The following is a 21,296-nucleotide window of genomic DNA, read 5'->3' as shown; positions in this document are numbered from 1 at the left end:
AGTAGGCAAAATAATATGGTTCAGGGACTGTGAGACAGGCTAGTAATACTCCAGCAATATCTTGGCGCGGAAAACCAGAAAATGGCTTCCAACCCTGGTCTCTGGCGTGACGAGCGAACGCTTTAACAGCTAGGCTATCCAACCGCTCCCATTACATTAAGATCCTTTACGGGTTACTTACATACTGCGCACAGCTTCAACACTCTACTAACGCTTAGTCTCTGAACAAATAAACATAATTTTGATAGTAACAAATGATCCATTTGAATTGAAAAGGATATCTATTTAGGTGTGGGATTCACTTAAACCTGCGGAAATCTAGACTTGCATCGTATAGGATTTTAGCACTCCAGGGAGGGCAATAGGCTAATGCTTAGTCTCTGAATATACCATTTTGATTGTAACAAACACGCTATATGTATTTAAATTGACAAGCAGTCCAAGGCTAACCAGAGATTCGGAACCTGGGGAAATCTAGGCTTGCTTTACATGTATTTAGACCCTTATCAATGCAGAGAGGGCTAGCCTGTAGCGAAAAAAATGTGGTTGAAGTACTGTGAGACGGAGTATCCCAACAAGTCTTAAACAGTTGGTGAAGTACGCTGTGAGATTCACCTGAACCTGAGGAAATCTAGACTTGCATCTTTTAGGTCTTTAGCACTGCAGTGACGAAAATAATGTGGTCCAGGGACTGTGGGACGTAGTATCCAAATACATCTTGAAGAGTTGGTGAAGTGCGCCGTACTCCATCTGGAATCAAGTACTGATTCACGTAATTAGGAGACAGTTTATGGATGTGACAGCTACACATCATAAGAAACATGTTAGTGGGTATTACAGCACCATCCTATGATGATGTCATAATAAACCTTTCTTATTATACTGATACTCAAAAGGCTGAAGATTTGTGGATTTCTAGGAAAACAGCTTTCGGAGCATATTCTGGTTTCTTCGTCCAGTAACGAAACGGGTGATGAAGATGGCGTGTTGATGCTCATGTGAGGTCACGTGGCATCATATGAGGCCACAGTCCCTGAAAGGAAACGTTTCCACTTCCATCTACCCTTTCTGTAAAGCTAAAGCCCTAACTGAATCAAATTCATGTTTCCTCTGGCCCAGGTTCCCTACAGACTAACGCTTAGTCTCTGAATATGTATATATCGATAGTAACAGTCCCATTTAAACTGAAAAGGAGTCCGAGGGAGACCAATTGTTTCTATTAATTTAATATTCACTATGCCTTAGCGTGCGTTGCCGTAGAAGCACCGAGGAAAGAAGAAAGAGCATTGACATGTATAAAAATACCATCCTTTACAAAATACAGAGCAAGTAGTTGGCTATTCTATGTCACTTTATTAACAAATATATACTTTGTCTCAACACTACATATTGTTATGATTCCAAATGTGACATTTTTATATGAAAATACATAGTTACCAGTTCGTTACCCTTTTCCAGGTGTACTTTGTAAACACAGTATAGGTGTGATCTTTATCATTAAACCCCATTTTCTTCCCAGCTCCTTCAGTAGCTAAAGAAAACATCGCAGAAATGCAATCAGCGTTAATAACACGAATGCCATTCAACTGGCACGTACAGTTAGGTACAGGTGATTGTGTCACATCGCAATCCCAATTAACATCGTATGTAATCAGGTGGAAATTCCCTTAATTCACAGTAAGGTGCAAAAAGCTTCTCACGCCACTGTTTTAACACGGTGACGGGTGACAGCGGGTTGTTTTCATTACTGTCTGATTCCAGCGTTCACAGGCTTCTGTTCCGCAATCACCGACGTCATTGTCCGTGACAAGGGACCAAGACAGTTGGTTTGTTTGCAATTACGGACAACAGTAGCTTAATGCTCTGGTGTTGATTGAAAGGGATTGCTCTTTTTGTAGTAGTAATACTTTGTGTTTTGTGTTTGGGTCTGGCATTGTGAGTTTAACTGACATTTAAATGGAAGATCGGTACATGTGTATTGAATTGTGTAAGTGATTAGATGATGTTGATCCTCCAATATGTCAATTACGTCAAAATAAACAACGCTTATTTTGACATATAGTAGACCTCTATTTTGACAGGGAATCATGTTTTTGTTATTGCTGTCTATGTTATACAAGTACTCTTAAATAATACAGTCAGATGGAGGGCAGATCTCTGAAATGAACACGTGATAGGGAAAAACCTGTTCCTTAATTTTGATAACAAATATACCATTAAAAAAGTAGGGGATGTTGGATTTACAACATCGTTACATTGCAAATGATGAAGCCAAGAAGGAAACACAATATTAGGAAAGACAATTCCATTTCTTTGGAAGTGTTTCATAGGGATATACATGTACATTACTTTTTTCTCATATGCTAGTGGTATATTCGCAAAATGGAATGTCCCTTACTGTTTTGAAAGGTATGTATTAAAGAAATTAAAACAACAAAAACAAAAACCAGTTCCTACCTCAAAATGAAAACAGCGCTGAAACTCTGGAAATTTAGGCTTGCATCGGCTTTCGTGGACATATTTGTTTATATGGATCTGTATGACAGGTGATTTGAGGGTGTTTATTGTAATATCATAACAAATGCGACTTGTTCCCATTAAACTTGAGCATGAATCATGAAACAAAGGAAAGACATTAAAAAACACAACATACATTTGAACTATGTCCTTTTGGGTGAAAATGCTACTTTCAGTATTCCACTGCTGATGTTTTATTGCGTTAATTCATAATTGCAAAATTTAAGTTCTTCCAGTTATGTTGCACGTGTGTATTATTGATTCAAGCCTAACCAATATTATAAATCTAATACTTCTATCATATTACTGACAGTATTGCAACTGAATTAGACAAACAGCTCGTCTCTGAAATGAACACATTTTACAGCCAAAATCAAATATAATCAAAAGTAGTCCTGAGAGGTTCTTCATTTTCAAGCTGAAAGGAGACTTGCCACATTTTCTAGACTTGTGTGGAATTTCTTGGATATATTTGTTTCAAGGTCTGTGTAACAGACGACAACTGAATATACCTTACATAAATGCCTAATGTAAGAAAGGTACCTCTACTACATGTATCTAGGTATGTCGTCTGCTGAATGCAGCAGTCATTATTTCATATTTACGTAAAAAGCGAGAAAACATGTATTTCCGTCTGCGTCAAATAGAAGATGCTATGATTTTCCGGCTGAACGGCTTCAGATAGATAGAACTAGTCCCCTAGTTTATAACACCATCTTTAACATGTAATTCAACGAAGTTAACCAAATACCATTTGATGTTATGAACATTTTAAAATGTAATGTTGATCACCATTAAGGTTACCTTATAATGAGGCAATGTGAAATCGGCGTTGAAAGCTAATGATGTGGAGACGGCTATAGTCAGTGGGACGGGGTACAGGTAAGGGGAGATAATCCTGCGGGCTGGGGTAAAGGGCGGGACAGTTTAGTTAAAGGGACTTGGGAAACGGAGGGTGTGTCAGGGGTAACAGATAGAGGGTTTATAGGGATGAAACTCCTATCCACCGAACCAGTCATATTATTTTTTTTTTAAAAACTGGTCCATATGATATTAGATATGAAAAGACACATAAAATAATAAATTTAACAGTATGCTCTCGGGGTAATGCATATTACATTTAGTTGAAAATACGATTTTATTACATAATCTACCAAATACAGGCTGTTCTGGTTGTTGATATTTGCAAAGATTCCCACGTGTAATTTATTCGTTACCTTGTTCCGGTTTTGAGAGGGAGGACAGTTTTTATGTTACTGCAGGGCTAATCTACAATATGGATATTGGTATGCACTTCAAATAACACGTTATACATTCGTTCATTCAGCAACAGGCACATGTATGTGTCCGTGAGATGCTCAGGCACACGCACTATATATAATAAATTCCTCTGCTGATAATTTACACTGCATATTGTCTAGTTTTGCAGGTCTGCTACGAGCCATGACTGCCATTCGATTGTTTGTAACCGACAGACATGATGCACACATGAAGGAATGGCAACAGTTTGAGAGCGAGTTAAGTCGAGTTTTATGAAACTTATGTATGTGAAATCTGGTGAATACGTCAGGAAGACTTCTAAGCAGGACTCCCCTTATCCGCGCTCAGCTGGTTGATGAAAATCCGTCAAAACATCAAGTTATCGCCTGTCGTGGCCAATCCAGACAAGCGCACGACTTGAGAACTTGTTGAATCCATTCAATGAACATGACCTCGCCGGTGACCCATTTAAGCCACGCCTCTTCCCGACGATCACGATTCTGATTGGCTGAAGCGGACGACGAGATGACGTTTTGTGAATGCTGAGTGTGCAAGTCCGAACACATTGCCGTCTGCGCTCATACAAGTAACAGACGTGAGCGAGCGAGGATACGTGAATAAAAATCGAAGATTGTTTGGAGTTTAATCATTCTCTTGGTTCATCGCTGCGACATAAGGTAAGTTTTGTTGGAGTAACATGTTAGAGGTATTTGTCTGCGGTCGTAGTCGACTTGTATCACTGTATCTGAAATAATTTCAAGAGGCGCGATGGGCAATGTGACATCGTCTGGTTATGAACGGCCCGTGCTAACTCGAGCGAGGCCCACAAGCGGCGTAACCAGGTTTACTTACCTTTGCTTACATGAATGAGTTTCTGTTGACGCTCTGATGGTTTCAGCCCAGAGCATGACTTGGATATTTTCACATACGGATATTCAGACATATTTTGCCTGGCTTTTTCCAACTGTTCAGAACTTCAGTCAAACCCGAGACTGCCCTTTATTTATATCGATGACTCAATACTGTGCAACAAGAGAAACGAGTAACAGTAGCGTTGTTTTGATTTTCAGACAGCTTAATATCTGAACAGCTGTAATCAAAAGCCAGATCTCAATCGATATCGATTTTGGTTATAAATAGAATGTGGAAATTTGGTTGCCAAATCACGACCCATTGGCTATTTTTAAACATGACATGGGACCGGATGTATCGACCTGAATCTCGCTTTAATCATTTTGAAAAATTAAATATTGAAACTTAAAGAAGGGTCAGTTGAAATTTGGACTTTTATTAGTGACTGAAATGTATTGCATGAAACTGCTACGTTGGGAATAAGCTCGGATTTGTTATGAGAATTAACATTTACCTGCTATGCCTCATGTGTAATAATTAAGGCAGCTATCTCAGGGACAGCAATTTATTAAAGTCTACTTTTATTGCCGCAACATTGTTGCAGTCTTTATTACTTTTGCAAGGTTGAGATCAAAAGAATAATTTCACACTTTGTTACTATTGCAGACACAAGATGAAGGTATTGTTTGTATGCGTGGTGTTGCTGTACATTGCCATCCCGATTGAAAGCGGAGTAGCACCGTGTCCGAATGGACAGTTCTTAGAACTGGACATCTGTAAAAATTGTTCCACATGCCCGAAGAACCTGATTATCAGAAAACCGTGTCACTCACACGGTGACACGATATGCGGTCCATTCCGCGAGTTCATAGACTTCAACCAGAGGCCTGACGACGGTGGTCTTGATGACGAGAACCATGCCCACTCTGACCACCACAAGCACGGCAAACATCACAAAGGACACCATCAAGGAAAGAAGAACCATCACAAATCCACGGACCCCACCTCCGAACTGACCATTGTATCTATTGATGACACGACCGAGCCTGCTAAAAGTCAAGGGAGCGTTCTGGATTTGACGTCAGCCGTCTCCTCCAGCGAACACCAGTGGAAGACACTGGCTATGGCGCTGATCGGAATACTATGCATAGTGTCTGTGTCGCTTGTACTGTTTGTATTCGCTGCATGCTACATCAGAAGCAAAAGGCAGGCGCTCGAGAAAGAAATGATTTATGATCCAGGTAAGAAGCCCTTATGATTAATTCTGATTACATTAAATTTTAATATTTTAGATATCGCTTTTTATTTAAACGCCATGTTTAAATATCTCAGTGAGATGCCAGCGGTATCGTTTGCCAGCAATATTCAACTGGTTGTGGTTTGGTATGGATAGTATATTAGAGAAGATTCGATCTACTTATGTTCAACAACTGGCCGATTAATCACAAGTGAGAATACATATTTCTGCAGCAACATGGTTTTATAATGTTACGAAAGACTACGGTTCGGTCAGATGTATTTGTCAAAACACTTCTGACGATGTTTGCACTTGAAATAACAAAGTAAAGAGAGTTGTGAAAATCATAAGTAAATTAATTTGTTGCAGTGTTCCAAAACGTTATGTGAAGGAGGCATATGAAATGATAACAAAGTTGTATAATTTGAATATTAAATGTCGAGTTTCTTTGGCATATTTCTGACATGTTTCAACATGTCGGGGAGTTGTTTCGGCGTTATCTCACAGCGGCCCATATATTCCCATTATCCCCCACTAAACATACACAAGCCTCACGGCTCGCCGAACATGTTCGGGCTTGTAGCGTAATCCCCTTCAGTCACATGGTCAAGGGGACGCAACTCTGACCCCGTCGCACAATCCGACTCCGCATGCGAAGGTTAGGTATTTGATACGCCGTATATGCTGTGTCAATTAAATTCCCACACTCACGAGATCCCCGTTTTACGATAAGCGTTATCAAAAATATTTGTGAGCCTGAGAGAGTAATTGGTCGCTTCTGGGGTAATGTTTGCCACATGTTGCTTCTATGGCCTTTCTTGACCTGACCCCAGGGACGGTCAGAGCGGGGGAGTGGAATCGAGTGTTCGTGAAAAACATACGCTGACCATGAACTTGAAGTTGGCCAAACTTTGGTCAGGCGTTGGGTTTATCAAATGCTCGGGCCTCCAGGGTTCTGTTTTTTTCGTCATTTTATCATAAACTTTGTTAGTATTTTTAATCCAACCCTCCTAGCGCTGTTATTGAAACAGTTTAATGAGCTTCTTGAGCGGGAATATAAGTAATGGGAATGACAAATTTTTATGGATGATGATTTCCTTGTAGTTCAACTTCATTTAATGTATACATAAATATGAAGGATATTGTATTTGACTGTTCTTGCTTCTTCTATGTTTCAATGTATCTTAGCAACATGTTTATTATGCTACCAAGAATTTCGTTAAAAACGTGCCTTTTAATCCACGAAACATTCCTTGAAAGCAATAAAAATACTGAAAGAAATAAAATGTTTTCAAATCACAGTATTAAATGTTACTTGAGGGTTAAATGTAACACATTCGAACGTTTGACTTGTTTAGTGGGAAACGGGGGTCCGTATGATGGAACGTTATGTAATGACATAAAACTATTTTCCATGACACATTGCAATTAAGAGCAACGGAAAATGTTTAATTAGGGTTATAAAACAATTATACGTGACACCTTTATTGGATCATACATGGTGGTAATAGTGTAAATTACCATTTTCCATCCCTTATAGTTTATTGGGGTTAGATGATGTCTCTGTCACGGTTAATTGTCGCCAACCTTTAAATTAACCCCTTGTCGCCAACCTTTAAATTAACCCCTTGTGAGAAATGAAACAATAGCAAGCGCGTTCCTGGTTTATCTCTTATGGGCTGAGAGATCTAATTAACATTCTTGGTATGTACCTCCTCATCCTAATTAGGCGTGGTCGTAATGTCAACTCGAGTTTAACATCACCATGATGTGTGGTATTTTTATCAGGATAATTACATGTTTTCCCTTCAGTGCTTGAAACAAGTAGAAAACTCCGTTCCTCCAACAAGCAGTTAATCATCTGGTGTTCAACATGTCGAGATGGTTTTGCATGGAATGTAGTATGCATTTTCTCACTTGTGGTTTGGGTTGGGTTTTTTATTTCTAGTGCCAACGAGAATGCAAACATACTTTGTGATTGTAACTGACGGTTTAATATGGTTATGTATGACAGTTTATGTCGGCAGCTTTCAGTCATAACTGTTGTATGTGGTTGCACGGTCGTTGTATTGCCCGACCGTTTTAATACACATTAGGTAGTTGGTTTATTTGGCTCATGAATAGGGTGGGGGTTGTCTTAAAACAGAATCGTGGCTAGCAGTTGTACATTTAAATGCTCTTTTTTTATTGCTTTGTATCAATCTCAAATTGAAAACCGACTATAGAGTTATTTTTTAACATAGACACGGACTGTGAGACAAATGCCCTGTATGCTGAAATCCTCGAACCTCATCAGATTTACTCACGTGAACTAAGAGAATTAGAGTTAAGCTGTGTTAATCCAATTTTAGCAACGTCTGTAATTCATGTGATATATACCAGTGATAATTCTGAATCTGACATTGGGACGTTCGGCACCAGTTTCCATCCCACGATTCTCTCCCAAGCGTGTTGGCGCTGAGTATCTTTCCAGTATTAACTGGCCTGTAAATAAACTTACAGTACACTTCTGTGCACCCACGCATGTGAATGGCGGGCCAAGTGAGGAACAATGTTTGGAACTAAAAATATCTCCTACCTATTTAGAGAAGTGTTGGGTTCATCAATGGACTTTACCTTGAAAACACCGTTCATGTTTGTTGAGCCAGTATTTTAGGCTGCGTTGCATTGGTAATCGTTTAATAAATATTATTCATGCAAAAAGTGTTTCAGCATGGCGATGTACTTCATTTCGAAGTGTGATACTTTACCCTGTGACGCAAGGCTTACAATATGTCACGAAATCCTATAAATGTTTATTTCGCTTCATAATTCGCTAATTTTCCCTGTGACTCCATCGCCCCTTTATGAGCGCATGTGTTTCAACATCAAAGATGCGACTGAGCCTGGAGTATATAAAAGTAAGACAGGTTCCCTTTTCCGGAAACGGCTGCATCGAACGTCTGCATCGGAGCATGGGAAACTTAGAGCCAGTGGCAGAAATGAGAGCAATCTTTAAGAATGAGTCATTGCTCTGGTTCCTAGGGCCCAATGGAGAGGCATGTGGAAAGTTTGGCGAGGTTCAAGAGCAAAATTAATGAAAGTGGATTCCCGTTCCTCTTGCTCTGTCCCGACCCAAACTCACCTCTATCTCGCTGCAGGCGGTTGTCGGGTGTGGTCTTAAACTCCCTTGCTGCACTTGCAAAATCACGAGACATGTCACTATTTGAGCTTTTTTATCAGTCAGAACACCCTGATATGCAATAATCCCATGAAAATATTTTTATTCCCCTTGGTAATTGTCAACTTATTAGATTATATCTTTTTATGACAGCCATTATGCTTGCACAATATATTCTTGTTGCCATGGGTTAAGTCTCGTGTTCCATACTTGTGTAATATGAGCTATATTTCCGGGCTACACAGCCGGCATTTTCTCATGTATATATTTTACATTAATCGAGAGATTCCCCATAGCTAATGCATGCACATTCTCTTCAGGATGGGAACCAAGGTACTTCAGGACGACGTTGAAACATAATGTACTTGTGAGTTAGGTTTCCAGCTACCAATCTGACCGTATTTATCAGTGTGATTATGGATGGTGACTTAGGTGTAGTGTTACAGGCTGCATTCCTCTGCTTCATTGTTGCCACTTGTTGCCAATACGCTAAAGGTTAGGAGGCTATGGCTTGGCTGCAGCTCACACAAGAATCTTCTCGGCTTGCCAAAATATTGCTTTGTGCTCATCGTCTTTGTTAGACGGCTACACGTAAGAATTAGCTTTTCCAGAACTGTAATTTAAATTCGTCTCGCTATGCTGGACTTGATTACACAAGATAAGATAAAATGTGTTGCTTAGAACTGACCAGGAAATGCTGAAGCTTTAAGTTCATTAAAGGATAAAAAAAAATTAGATATGGAGTTTCATATGCGTGAACATGGAATTTCCAAGTCGTGCTGAAATACGGTAGGACAGTACATGAAGCTGGCCACATTTGCTACCAGCCGTAACATTCCTCCCCGTTTTCTTCCGGTCACTCGCAGTGGTCAAGAGGAGCAAATGGATTAGAAGTTTGGCACAAAAATAATCCGCTTTCTTTTATTATTCTGTGAAAATTTCAACCTGCAAACACGGCATGAATATGGGGCTTTGTCCGTGGCAACATCAAACGTTGATAGTTATGTTCTTCAGTTAGTTGAAACTCAGAGGTGGGCTCAATGTCCACAACACTTTACGTCCACTCGGGCACAAGGGGTCATCTCAAACAAACTTGGGTAAACAGTCGCGATGTTCGGAGCACGGGGTGTTATAGGGACCAGAAACATAATTAGACCAACTATAGATTTTCTCATCAGTTTGTCACAACGAATCGTCTCTGCTAATATTTGTTATGAGCAGAGACAGGCGATCACAAACGGAAGCTTAGGTGTCTGTGGGGCTGGAGTCTCCGGTATTGAACAGCGTTTGCGTTTTATAATTGACAATACCTCCAAGGTTCTAAGGTATTCGAGAGCCATTGTCACAAAAACGCAGCTTTGTCTAACTTCCTGTACGTCCCTTAAAGCCATGTTAGTTTGTTTGAGTTCGGTAAATTTTTGATTCTGTTACAGCTTAAACGTTGGGAAAGGTGGCTTGTGGGCAAGCGGGCACCCGTAGCTTAGGGGTCAGTGATTAGCTTCGACGGGACGCCCTTTACCTTGTTAAAGTCATTGTCTTGTGGAGGAGAACAATACCCCTCTTCTGCTAAGAAGTTGGGGGTGAGATGTGGGAGGGATTTCGCGTCATTTATGAGGTTGACCGATGTGGGCGAGGGTCTTTCTTATCATGCAGAGGCAAGAATAAACTTCCATGGACCTCAACTGGTGTCATCCTATTCAGAACAATTACAGGTCTCGCTCGGAGAATTGGGATTGTTTCAGGGCAAGAGGATCCTCATCGTGGTGAAGTTGCAATTGTTGCCCTCGTATGAAAGTCAACAGGTGGCCAACAATACCATTCGTTTCCCTAATGCCCATTAGGTCCGAGTATGGATTTGTTACCAGTCCAGACCTTTCCATCTTCTTCTACCCTTGTTGCAGGGTTGAAGTCCCGAGTACTTGGACTTGTCCACATGGAGCGTGTCACATGTTGATGTATCTCGCATGTTTCAAGTCCAGAGGGACAAAATCTTCAATTTTCTTAAGCCTTATATCAAACGCAATTGTATGATAATTTACAGGTTAAACAAAGCCCACACTTCAAATTGCCCTAAGTCGGTCAATGTGCACTTCCGTTGGTTTGAATTAGCATACTATACATCAACTGTTGAGACATAAGGTTTCAGGTTTCGAGTAGCCTCCCTCTATCGCCTCTTATTCTTGTTCCGCCCCATTAAGCCCCTCGAACAAGTGGTCCCTCTACCTTCACTTTACAGTCTCTACCCCTAACCCACACATTTCTGTAGATGGGAACCCCTTGTTTTGTCCCCCTTCGAGTTACGTGACGCTCTGCATCAAACCCGTTCCTGTGCAACCATCACAACTCACAATCGGTCTGACAAAATTATTTTTTTGAGGATCGTCTATAGGTACATAGTCATTAAAAAACCCGCCTCAGATTCAGGGATGGCTTTCACCCAGGTGTGGCGTTGGCTTTGTTGTTGCCTGTCTCCGAGTTGTGGCCTTCCATTGTAACGAAACAAGTCGACTGGATATTTGAATGGTGTAAGGCGAGAAGTTTATTGGCGAGTTTGTTAGGTATGGTGATGGGGGGACTGGGATTGAAACGTCTTCACCCCTCAGGGCAGTAGGGGATAGTTGATGTCTAAATTGGTTTAGCTAATGTCTCCCGTCTCTCTCCCTATTCAACATAATGAATAAGGCCGAACACGTTTCGGGTTCTAGGTGAAAATTGTCTTGTATTTTCTATGAGGTACACAGCTATGAGAAAATGTCAATAAGCGTATATCCGGACTGGATGGTTTTATGACCTTAGATAAATATGTATTTATGCGTTTTTGGATGGTCCTTTATCAAGTTTTCAAACCAAGGTTCGAGGGTGTCCTGGGGGTGACCAATCTGTTTCAAATGTGTGAAATACGAACGTGTAGGAATTCCATCTTTCAAGGATTACTAACAAGCCCCAACCCCGTTCTGGGCCTTCTGTCCTACAACCGCGAGTATTGTATTAAGGGTTATTTATACGTGACCTAATGTGTCCGGGTAATAGGGATTTATGAAGGGAACATTTCTATTTCATAGCGTCTTAGGAAATGAGCAAAGGAAAGTAAACAGGATTAGCAATGATTTAACAATAGAGGGCTCTTGTATGGTATTTGAGTAATTTGTTCGATGTTTGTTCCTAATTATTTTCAGAACGTATGAAAGATGATACTTATTACACGTTACTTGAAATGCCATTTGATATGGCATTCGATATGAAGTTTATAAAATAAACAGCCAAAGTATGCTGTTCGTTGACATTAGTATCGTGGAATGAGATGTTAATGACTCTTAATTTAAATGTCATATGACACGCTTTGTTATCGGCGATGTGCATTGACGTTAGTTGAAGGAATACGGTATCTTGACGACATCTCGTTCTCCTTAATCTTGGCGCTTTGTGCTTGTCAACGGAGTAAATGATAAATTGTGTTGAATAATATAAGCCCCATATGTTTCATCTTAACAGCCATCTTGTAAATTACGTGTTGCTAGTAAGGAGGCCCGACTAGCTCGGTTTGTGGGAAAATGTCGAGTTTGTTTCACTTTTGGGGACAGATGGGGGGGAATCGTGAAAACTCCCATAAACAACGCGCTACAGTGTAATTGAGGGGTAGCAGTTGATAACATCCACGGACAAGGGGATTACGTTTTGAGGCGGAGTAATACTGCGCATGTTGAAATCTGTCATCAGGCACCGTGGAAGAAGTAAAGTCCAACCCTTCTCTCGTCGTATATATTGTTTAGTGGGTTTGTTATTTTAATGTCGAGGGGAAATTACAAAGAATGACAAAAATTAAAAACTCGTGAGAGGGAAAGGAAATCAAATGTTGACTCGCAAACGACGATAAGCCGGTAGTGTTTTTTTCTACCCCAGTTCAACTGTATTGCTTTTGAGGCAAATCCCGGGAAAGACGTATGTTGACTTTAGGAGGTCAAGGTCGCACTATTCCTAATGCACGTAGTTAGGAAATTAGTATGTTTATTTCAGAGTTAAAATTGTAGCCCCAGTTCATCCAGCTGTTGCTAAGGTGCCAAGTTACGGAATCTTTATTCCAGAGTTTTAAGAAAAAATCAGTTGTACATCGCCAAGGTGTGAGAGTCTGAAAAATGGATTTCAATTTGCTCGCCTTCATTTGTAAATGCCAAAGTGTGGACAGTTCAGTACACGGAATAACCCGCAGATCTGTTGATTCTTTGGTATAGGTCCGTTAATAATATGGACCGTATTGGACAACAAATGATCTGAGCATTTTCAGACTAAAAGCGTTCAGGACAAGCCTCGTCAAGCCATTATGTTGCAACTCTCTGCAGTGCTTGTTTGTCTGAGTGATTATTGGATAACTTGCCAACATTGTGCCTCCGCCCCCCAAAAAGATGAAAAAGAAAAAAACCACAACCTTCAAACAATTGAAGCCTTAAAAAAATCTGCATGTGAATCTTTTTCACAAATTCAAATTTACGGAAACATACAATGAGTCTGGCAACTCCCACCGAGTACACACCGTGTTATGAACTTGACCGTGAAACGTTGTCAGAATGGGGGAGTGAGAGAACGGCATTGATCGGAGACATGTTTATTTTCCCTCTGGACGACAAACCTGAATCGTTAATCCTCTTACGACTAACAAGATTTTTACTGTGTGTTTAGACGAATACATATTGACTCGTGCACAGAAGTTGCTTTGAAAAAGAATAGAAAAGTACGTAACGATTTTGTGAATTAAAATTTAAGGGTTACATTCGTCTCTCATTGACAGACAAACGTAAACATTTAACTTCCGACAATAAATTGGATGTATTTGTGGGTTTTTTTTTGCTTTTAAACGAAACACGAAAAGCAAATTATATGTGTGCCCTTTAGCTTCGCAAACCTGTCCGTAAGAATTTTTCAAAATGAACGAATGCGATGTTTAGTGAGTTTGAATTAAGAAAATAATATGTCTTCCTTGTCCACGGAAACAGACGTCATTAGCGGGTACAGCGTGTCCACATGCATTTTGAGTGTGGACAGAGGGTGATGGGGAGATACCCTTTTCCCCCTGTCACTATTTACCCCGTAATTGCCAAGGTTACTGAGTACACTGAGAGTACAGGTGGTCGGCATTGTGAACTACTCTGGATTACGTTGATCGCGTGCACAATATCATTCCGCTGAAATTTTGTAGTTTTTCCCACAGTTGTAACCGCCGAACTGTTCAATACAAGTAATTCTGAGGTAAATAGCTTCATTTGGGCAATATTGGACATTTGAAAATTTGATTACATTGTCAAATTGACTGACCGCAAAATTCGGCAATATTTGGCATTCGATAAATTTGATAACATTGTCAAACTGATTCCTCATAATTCTTGAATTGTGGGTACATGTTGATGACCACGTGACATTTTAACCTCTCATTAGGCTGTGGTGACCGTTGATGTCGCGTAAGACATAATTACACCTAACCAGACCTCTCATTTACTATTGATGTCTGTTTATCGAACTCGCTTATCACGGGTCAACCAGTCAATGTTGCATCATCTTGATAAGGTAAGGCGGACAGGGCAGCTTCCATCATCCAAGTATACGCCCCTGGCTATCTAACACCCACTTACAAACCATACCTGTCCAGTTGACCTCTGTACTTACCTCTTGCCAACTCTGTGATCTCGCGCTTAGCTAACAGGTGCTCTCAAATTAAGACGGGAGAAGATGACTAGTTATACGTACATCACTGATAAGGGTTACCTAATTATCGAGGATTAGAGAGATTGGTACCGCTGGCAGTGGTCTTAGGGTGTAATTTGTCGCAAGGTGGGACAATAAATAATGTGATAAGTCACCTAATTATTATAATATATGTGCCACAAGATAGTGACTAGTGAAGAAACAGATGTTTTTTAAATCGGATGTATATGTTTGTGAAATTGTGAAACCTGTTGTTAAATCTAATGTATTTTGTGAAGTTGTCAAAGCAAAATAATATGTATTGCTTCTTCTATTTTCCAGAAATGATGGAATGTCAGAGTGCATATGTTCAAGTCCAACCGTATGAACCATCACGTGACCGCCTAAAATCGAAGAGCAATATCCGGGCCGTCCGCGAGTTCCAGCAAAACGCATATGATTCCGGAAGTGACGACAGCTGTGGAAACCCACATCCGCCATCAAGTCACTTGCTGGGGCAACTGATTATTGGACCAATCGTTGATGATTACGATGCAGACAACAGCGGACAAACAATTACAACAACAAAATCATCGGACTACGTGTATTTCAACAGCCCCCAAAATGCAAACGGGGAGCCGTGAGCTTCATTTATTCCAGACATTATTCAGACTGTAGAGTGACTAACATGATTCCGAGTCACGTGATTGATGCAAGAGCACGTGCAGACAGTGCTTGTGTGTGTATGTGAACTATTTGTGATATTAGTGTGCTCATCTGGTATATGGGGCTCACCCAGTGCTGGTTGGCCCTCACGGCCATACATCATCATTCTTGCTCATGGAATCATTTGCATAAAATAGCATAATTTATTCAACTTGCAGGGCGTACTAAAATGAACTTTCTCGTGTCTCTGAAGTCTGTTGAAGACTTATATGTTGTATATGCTGCCCTCGTGTTCACAGCGTTCTGTGTGAAATGTCTGTCCCATAATTTGGTATTTGCCAAGATAACTCAGTTATTGACCTAGCCGTCAAATACTAGTAATAAGAATGTTCGACTTAAACCCCATTCGCAGTGAGTAGATGTATTATGGCTGAAACAACATAGAATGTACAAAATACAGATCCTTCAAATTTCAAAAATAGGATGAATAGGTGCCTCGGACAGTTTCCAAAACAGATCCTTTTTCTTGAATTGCTTAGCACAGAGACTTTCATTTGTCTGATTCAGTATTTCTTTTTGATGTATCCTCCGCCTTTTCAGAAAGTCATCTAAAATACAGCAAAATCCCAATTTAATTTACTTTTTAACCTCTAATGTAAACCAAGAATCCGGATAATTATCATCAATAAATATCAATTTCCATAACGCCGATAAAATACAATGCTTCGATGTCTCTCATTGCAAACACGGTCGGGAATTACAGAAAAAGCCATTGTTGAAGCTCCGACAAAATTGAGCTTAGAGTGTATTTAGATATTACTGCGGATAATATGTCCCCGTGTGAATGGGCCTTGTGTTCGAGTCGGCTTGCGTGTGTTGCCGGTTCCCACAGTTACAGCAGAGGGTTTCCTGTCTGGGGGACGCGGAGTTAGATTGGGAAAGTTGTTTGCCCCCGTCTCGTGCGGAGCCAACATCTTAGTTAACTACATAACAGGTTCTGATGGCAGACGGAAATATTACCCCGTAACCAGCTCGTTTCACCATATTTTATCACTCATTTTAGATTGAAAATGCATATTAGTAAAGCATACTTTGTTGTCCAAATTACTTTAATCGGAAAGTGATATTCTTTGCAGATGCTTATTTTTTCCCAGAATCTGGGAAATATTTATAAATCTATGAAATATACATACTTCATGTCTTATGGTTATGTGCCCATACTTTGGACATGCAGCGTCAAGGTCAAGGGCTGTTCGCGGTGCTTTTCACCAAACCGACAACCCAACAACCCATAAGGTCAATATTTAGAAATCTTGGCAAATACGCACCCCTCTCTCGGTCACCTGATCTCAGATCAAGACTCTCCCTCTGTCACTATAATCTGTGCTACAAATGAACCAAGGTTCTCGTCTCAAAGACGATTGCAAACGTGCATTATAGTTCTAATATTTAAACTGCATTTTCTGCTGAAGGGGTCGGGAGCATGAACTTTTTTTGTCAGAAAACTGCCTTCACTGCCAAAACAAAGCCTATTTTTCTAATGCTTTATCTGTACTTTGTGTTGTTAATGAGACAGTGGTACATACACCACCCAGTGTGTGTTGAGGCCTGTGCGAGAGAGACGTATGCGTGGTACCATTTATGACGTCAGATCCGGAAAAAACCGGAAGCTGAATGGAGGTTTCCTTTTCAAGGTTGTTCAAGATTGTATATATGTTGACTATATATTTTGTACAAAAGGTGTAAAAATGACGAATTTGAATTAAAAATTCAAAATGTATTTGATTTTGTTTGTGCTTCATTATCAGTTCCTGCTACTAGTTCTAGCATTTGAAACACGCGTTTGACGAATCAGGAATAAGTAAGAACATCTAAACTTTTACAATTGTAACTGCCTGGAAAGAGAGTGTGTTACTGTCTATGGATAGTCTGCTGTCAGATGGTTCATTTGGTGGTTGTGTATCGCCCCACAACCATATAGCGACGGTCTGTAAATAATCGAGTCTATACAAGGCAATCCAGTGATCAACATCATGAGCATCGATTGGATTGCAATGGCGTGTCAACCAAGTCAGCGAGCATGACCACCTTTTCCCTCTATCGACAAACATGAGTTACTTGAGATCAGTTCTATCGCTGTGGATTGACAAGTGATTCAAATTCGACGGTGGAGAGAACTTGGGTATTGCATAGTTATATTGTATGCAACTTCTCATTTTAGGAAATACTGTCACTTATTTTACTTATATTACTTACTTATTACTGCACATTTTCAACGCTTAACGCTCACCAACTCAGTGACTATTCCAATAAAAATAGAAACGTTACTGCTTTACCTCACACACACCCTCCGCTTTTAAGTGTTGAGAGCGTTTGTTTGGAGACATTACATTTGGCACTTATTGTTGCCTTAGCTGTCAAGGTTTGGCATTATGGGAATAAAACAAGGAATGGTCGGCTGTCAGTCAGCTTACTGATTTTAGTGGGTATTTAGTTAAACTGCAGCGTGATATCTCAGTTGTGTGACACTATAACTCACAGTTGACCGGACCAGTACAATCACTCACATTCGTACACACGCACACGCACACGCACACGCACACGTGCGTGCATCTCGTCACAGCAGAGATAGCCCTGGAACCCCATTTCACGTGGCCTTTAAGTAAAAAGCCATAAATACACAGTGCATTTTAGTAAGTGGTCAAGTGTAACATAGCGTTGATGCTAACAGGCATGTAATATTATCTAATGATACATAAACATGATATAACGAGTATCTCATAGGTCAAATTCAAAGTTAAATTTGGGATTACGGTATTTCTTAGTAAAGTACAAATTCTAGTACTTTGTTGGATTGAGTCCCGTCCAGGATTCGAACCCACACCCTCAGAGCGAGGCACCTAAAATTCAGACAATTACTCGCTAAACCACCGCGGACTTAACCCCAAAGAAGTACTAGAATGCGTACTTTACCCAGAAACTGCAATCCCAAATACATGTGTTACAATAAAATGGAAATTAAAATATTTCCCTATAATGTGAACAGCTGACTCGTATGAAAGACATAGTACCACGTGAATCGAGCGTGAACACGATTACGTATCAAGTTATTATCACACGTGCAAAAGGTTTGTGAGGTATGCGTTCGTGACGAACCGTAACGAACCAGTTGTGCGCCGTCACTGCCGCCCACGGCTGGCTCGCCCGGGGGTCTTTGAGCAGACTTTGGGTGGGACACGCCCTCTGTCACGCGAGACAAAGCTGGGTGTTCCATCACCTGTACCGAGACGTCACAAGCGGAGTCTCCATGTCGTCCCGTCAACCTGTTGTCAATGAATTAACCCGGTGCTCGAGTACAATGTCAAGATTGCCAAGTACAGTTATTACGACTATTTAGTTCGCGATAATCGTAACTCGCTCTAGCATTTCGACTAAAATATACAATGTCAAGATTCCATTGGTTTAAAAAATACGGTTTTAACGAACTGAAAGAGACTGTTAGTTCACTATAACCGTGTCTCGCTACAGCATTTCGACTAAAATATGCGATGATAAGACTGCCATTGGTTAAGAAAATACGGTTTTAACGAACTCAAAGAGACTGTTCGGTTCGTAGCTCGCTTTAGTATTTCGACTCAAATACCGCGTAAGTAAGGTCCATGATAATACGTAATCCTATCTTACAGTAATATATCACGGCTTTCACTAGTTTTCTTCAAATTATTGCTGTTATTATGCTGTATTATATCATCTCCTTCTCACACGCAGACAGCACATAAGAGATATATAACAGTAACTATATACCTGCGGGTAAGTTCAGTTCGTGCATCAATCTTGATAAACGCACTCTAAAGTATGTTAGATTTCATTTTTGGTATTTGTAATACAAATCTCAAAGTATGCATCCTGACATGGTGCCATTTTTGGGCTTTTTTTAACAGATAATTTATTTGTTTTAAAGATTTTTAAAGTTTTGTTAGTTTACAAGAAATGCGGTGCGTTTTCCTTGACATTTAAAATAATGTTTATTCGCTGTGCATGGAGGGGAATTCCTTTGTCTGTGACATTGTGGTTTATCCTTTTATTCCAAACTCCCAGGAACCAAAAACGTCGGGAATAAATGTACGACAGAGGGATGACATTTAAAAGAAAAGCGGAGGCATTTGGAAGCTGACATTCTCCACCCCGGCAGTTCAGAGATGTGTGTTCGGTTAAACATTGCACATGCAGATAATATTGAGTTACCATGGAAACGCCTTCTAAACATGACAAAATCGGCAAAAAATGTTTTTGTAGAAATTCTGTCATGCTAGCAAATGTCCCTATTAGTTGTTTTAGCGCCATTAAAGTGACGTTCTTGAAAGAGATATCCAATATCTTTGTATTTCTGTCAAGGAGACAGTTTATGTCAGGTCAGTGTGACATTTTAGGTCATTCTTCGAAGCATTGTCATGGCATTGCATTGTTTGTTTTCATCAGAATAACGGTACACAAGTACAGAGAATAATGAAATGCCTTCTAGACAGTTGAAGCAGCTTGGTATTCCGGAAATGACGTGGTATTTCAGAAAATATCACATCGTTTAAAGCTTAATTTTGAAGATAAAACAGAAGTGATGTTAACATAATCGGTGCAAAGTTTGGATTCGAACCCACCTAGGTCCCGGCATTACTAAGGGAGTTAACTCTAGGAATACCAAGCCTCAGACGACATGGCCACCTGGTTCATTTCCTGTGCAATGCCTTGTAAATGAGAGTTAAAACCAAAGTCTATTTCTCAGAGCACGATGAGGAATGTCCCTTAGATGGCCAGGGCCTAGATTTTGAAGCTCTCTTAGCGCTAAGATTGTTAATCTAAGCGCTAAGTTAATGTTAATGTATGACACTTAGGACTCTCTTAGCGCTATGAGAGCGTTGACAAACTAGGCCCATGGTTAGAACTGGTCTTCACTAACTCATGCTTGTCGTAAGAGATCGGGTGGTCGGGCACGCTGACTTGGTTGACACATGTCATCGTATCCCAGTTACGTAGAACAATGCTCATGCTGTTGATCACTGGTCCAGACTCGGCAATTTACAGACCGGTCAGCCATAGAGCTGGGCCTAGATTTTCGAAGCTCCCTTTGCGCTAAGAATGCCATGCATTAACATTAACTTACGACTATCTTAGCGCTAAGACAGCTTCGAAAATCTAGGCCCTGGAATATTGCTGAGAGTAACGTTAAACAGCCAACCGTTCTGGAACACCACCAGGGGTCATTCATGATGATAAACGACAAAGGCTCAACTTAGGAATGTAAATCATTACTGTATGACATGATGTGACATACGCTGTGTAACACACTGAACGAAGCGGTGACATGGTGGATTATGGGTAATATGTTATGCTAGGTGGTAATACTTGCCTAACTACAAACCCACACGTAAAGGAAGATTAATGATATAATAACAATAATTAATAGGCACTGGAACCAAGACAATGCTTCCTCCGAAACGGCGGCTGTGAATGATTCACTAGTTGCTGCAGGGGGTGGAGAACGCGCAATGAATTACACCACGTGATCAGCGCCGGGACATAATTCAACAAATAAGTTATTTTTGAACATCCTAATCACATTTTAACTACCATTGTCTCAGGGGGATCAGATTTCGAGATAAAAGGTTAACTGTTTTGTTCTTGAAGGTTAACATTCTCTGTATGCCTCTTAACGTGTTTAAGGGAATGGTGAAATAGTATGAACAGAAAATATATGACACGACAATACACCAGTTTTCTTCTTCCTCTCAGAATCTGAGCATCGACCGAATCAAAAACTAAGACCTCCATACAATACATTTAGTCACTGAAATGAACGTATTTTACAGAAAGAACGTTCCTAAATTGTAATCATAAAATATAATGAAAATGAGCGCTTATAGTTTGTTCTTGTTT

The 21,296-nt window shown here is 40.3% G+C and overlaps 1 protein-coding gene across 1 annotated transcript; it reads left to right on the top strand.

The window, feature by feature from the left end:
* Positions 1–4,301: 4,301 nt before the first annotated feature.
* Positions 4,302–17,145, top strand: LOC137261696 (uncharacterized). Its single transcript, XM_067799474.1, has 3 exons — positions 4,302–4,454; positions 5,296–5,870; positions 15,042–17,145. Exons 2-3 carry the CDS (start codon positions 5,303–5,305, stop codon positions 15,341–15,343), a joined length of 870 nt encoding a protein of 289 aa, XP_067655575.1. The 5' UTR covers positions 4,302–4,454; positions 5,296–5,302; the 3' UTR covers positions 15,344–17,145.
* The last annotated feature ends 4,151 nt before the right edge of the window (positions 17,146–21,296 follow it).

Source organism: Haliotis asinina, chromosome 14, assembly GCF_037392515.1.
Source record: "Haliotis asinina isolate JCU_RB_2024 chromosome 14, JCU_Hal_asi_v2, whole genome shotgun sequence".
Classification (NCBI taxonomy): Eukaryota; Metazoa; Mollusca; class Gastropoda; order Lepetellida; family Haliotidae; genus Haliotis; species Haliotis asinina.
Note: the sequence above shows the minus strand (reverse complement) of the source record. Positions and strands in the feature narration are given on the sequence as shown.

Coding starts and splice junctions, on each gene's coding strand:
- LOC137261696 (XM_067799474.1), top strand. CDS start 5,303: ATGAAGGTATTGTTTGTATGCGTGGTGTTGCTGTACATTGCCATCCCG. Junction 5,871..15,041: donor AGAAATGATTTATGATCCAG/GTAAGAAGCCCT, acceptor TCTATTTTCCAG/AAATGATGGAATGTCAGAGT.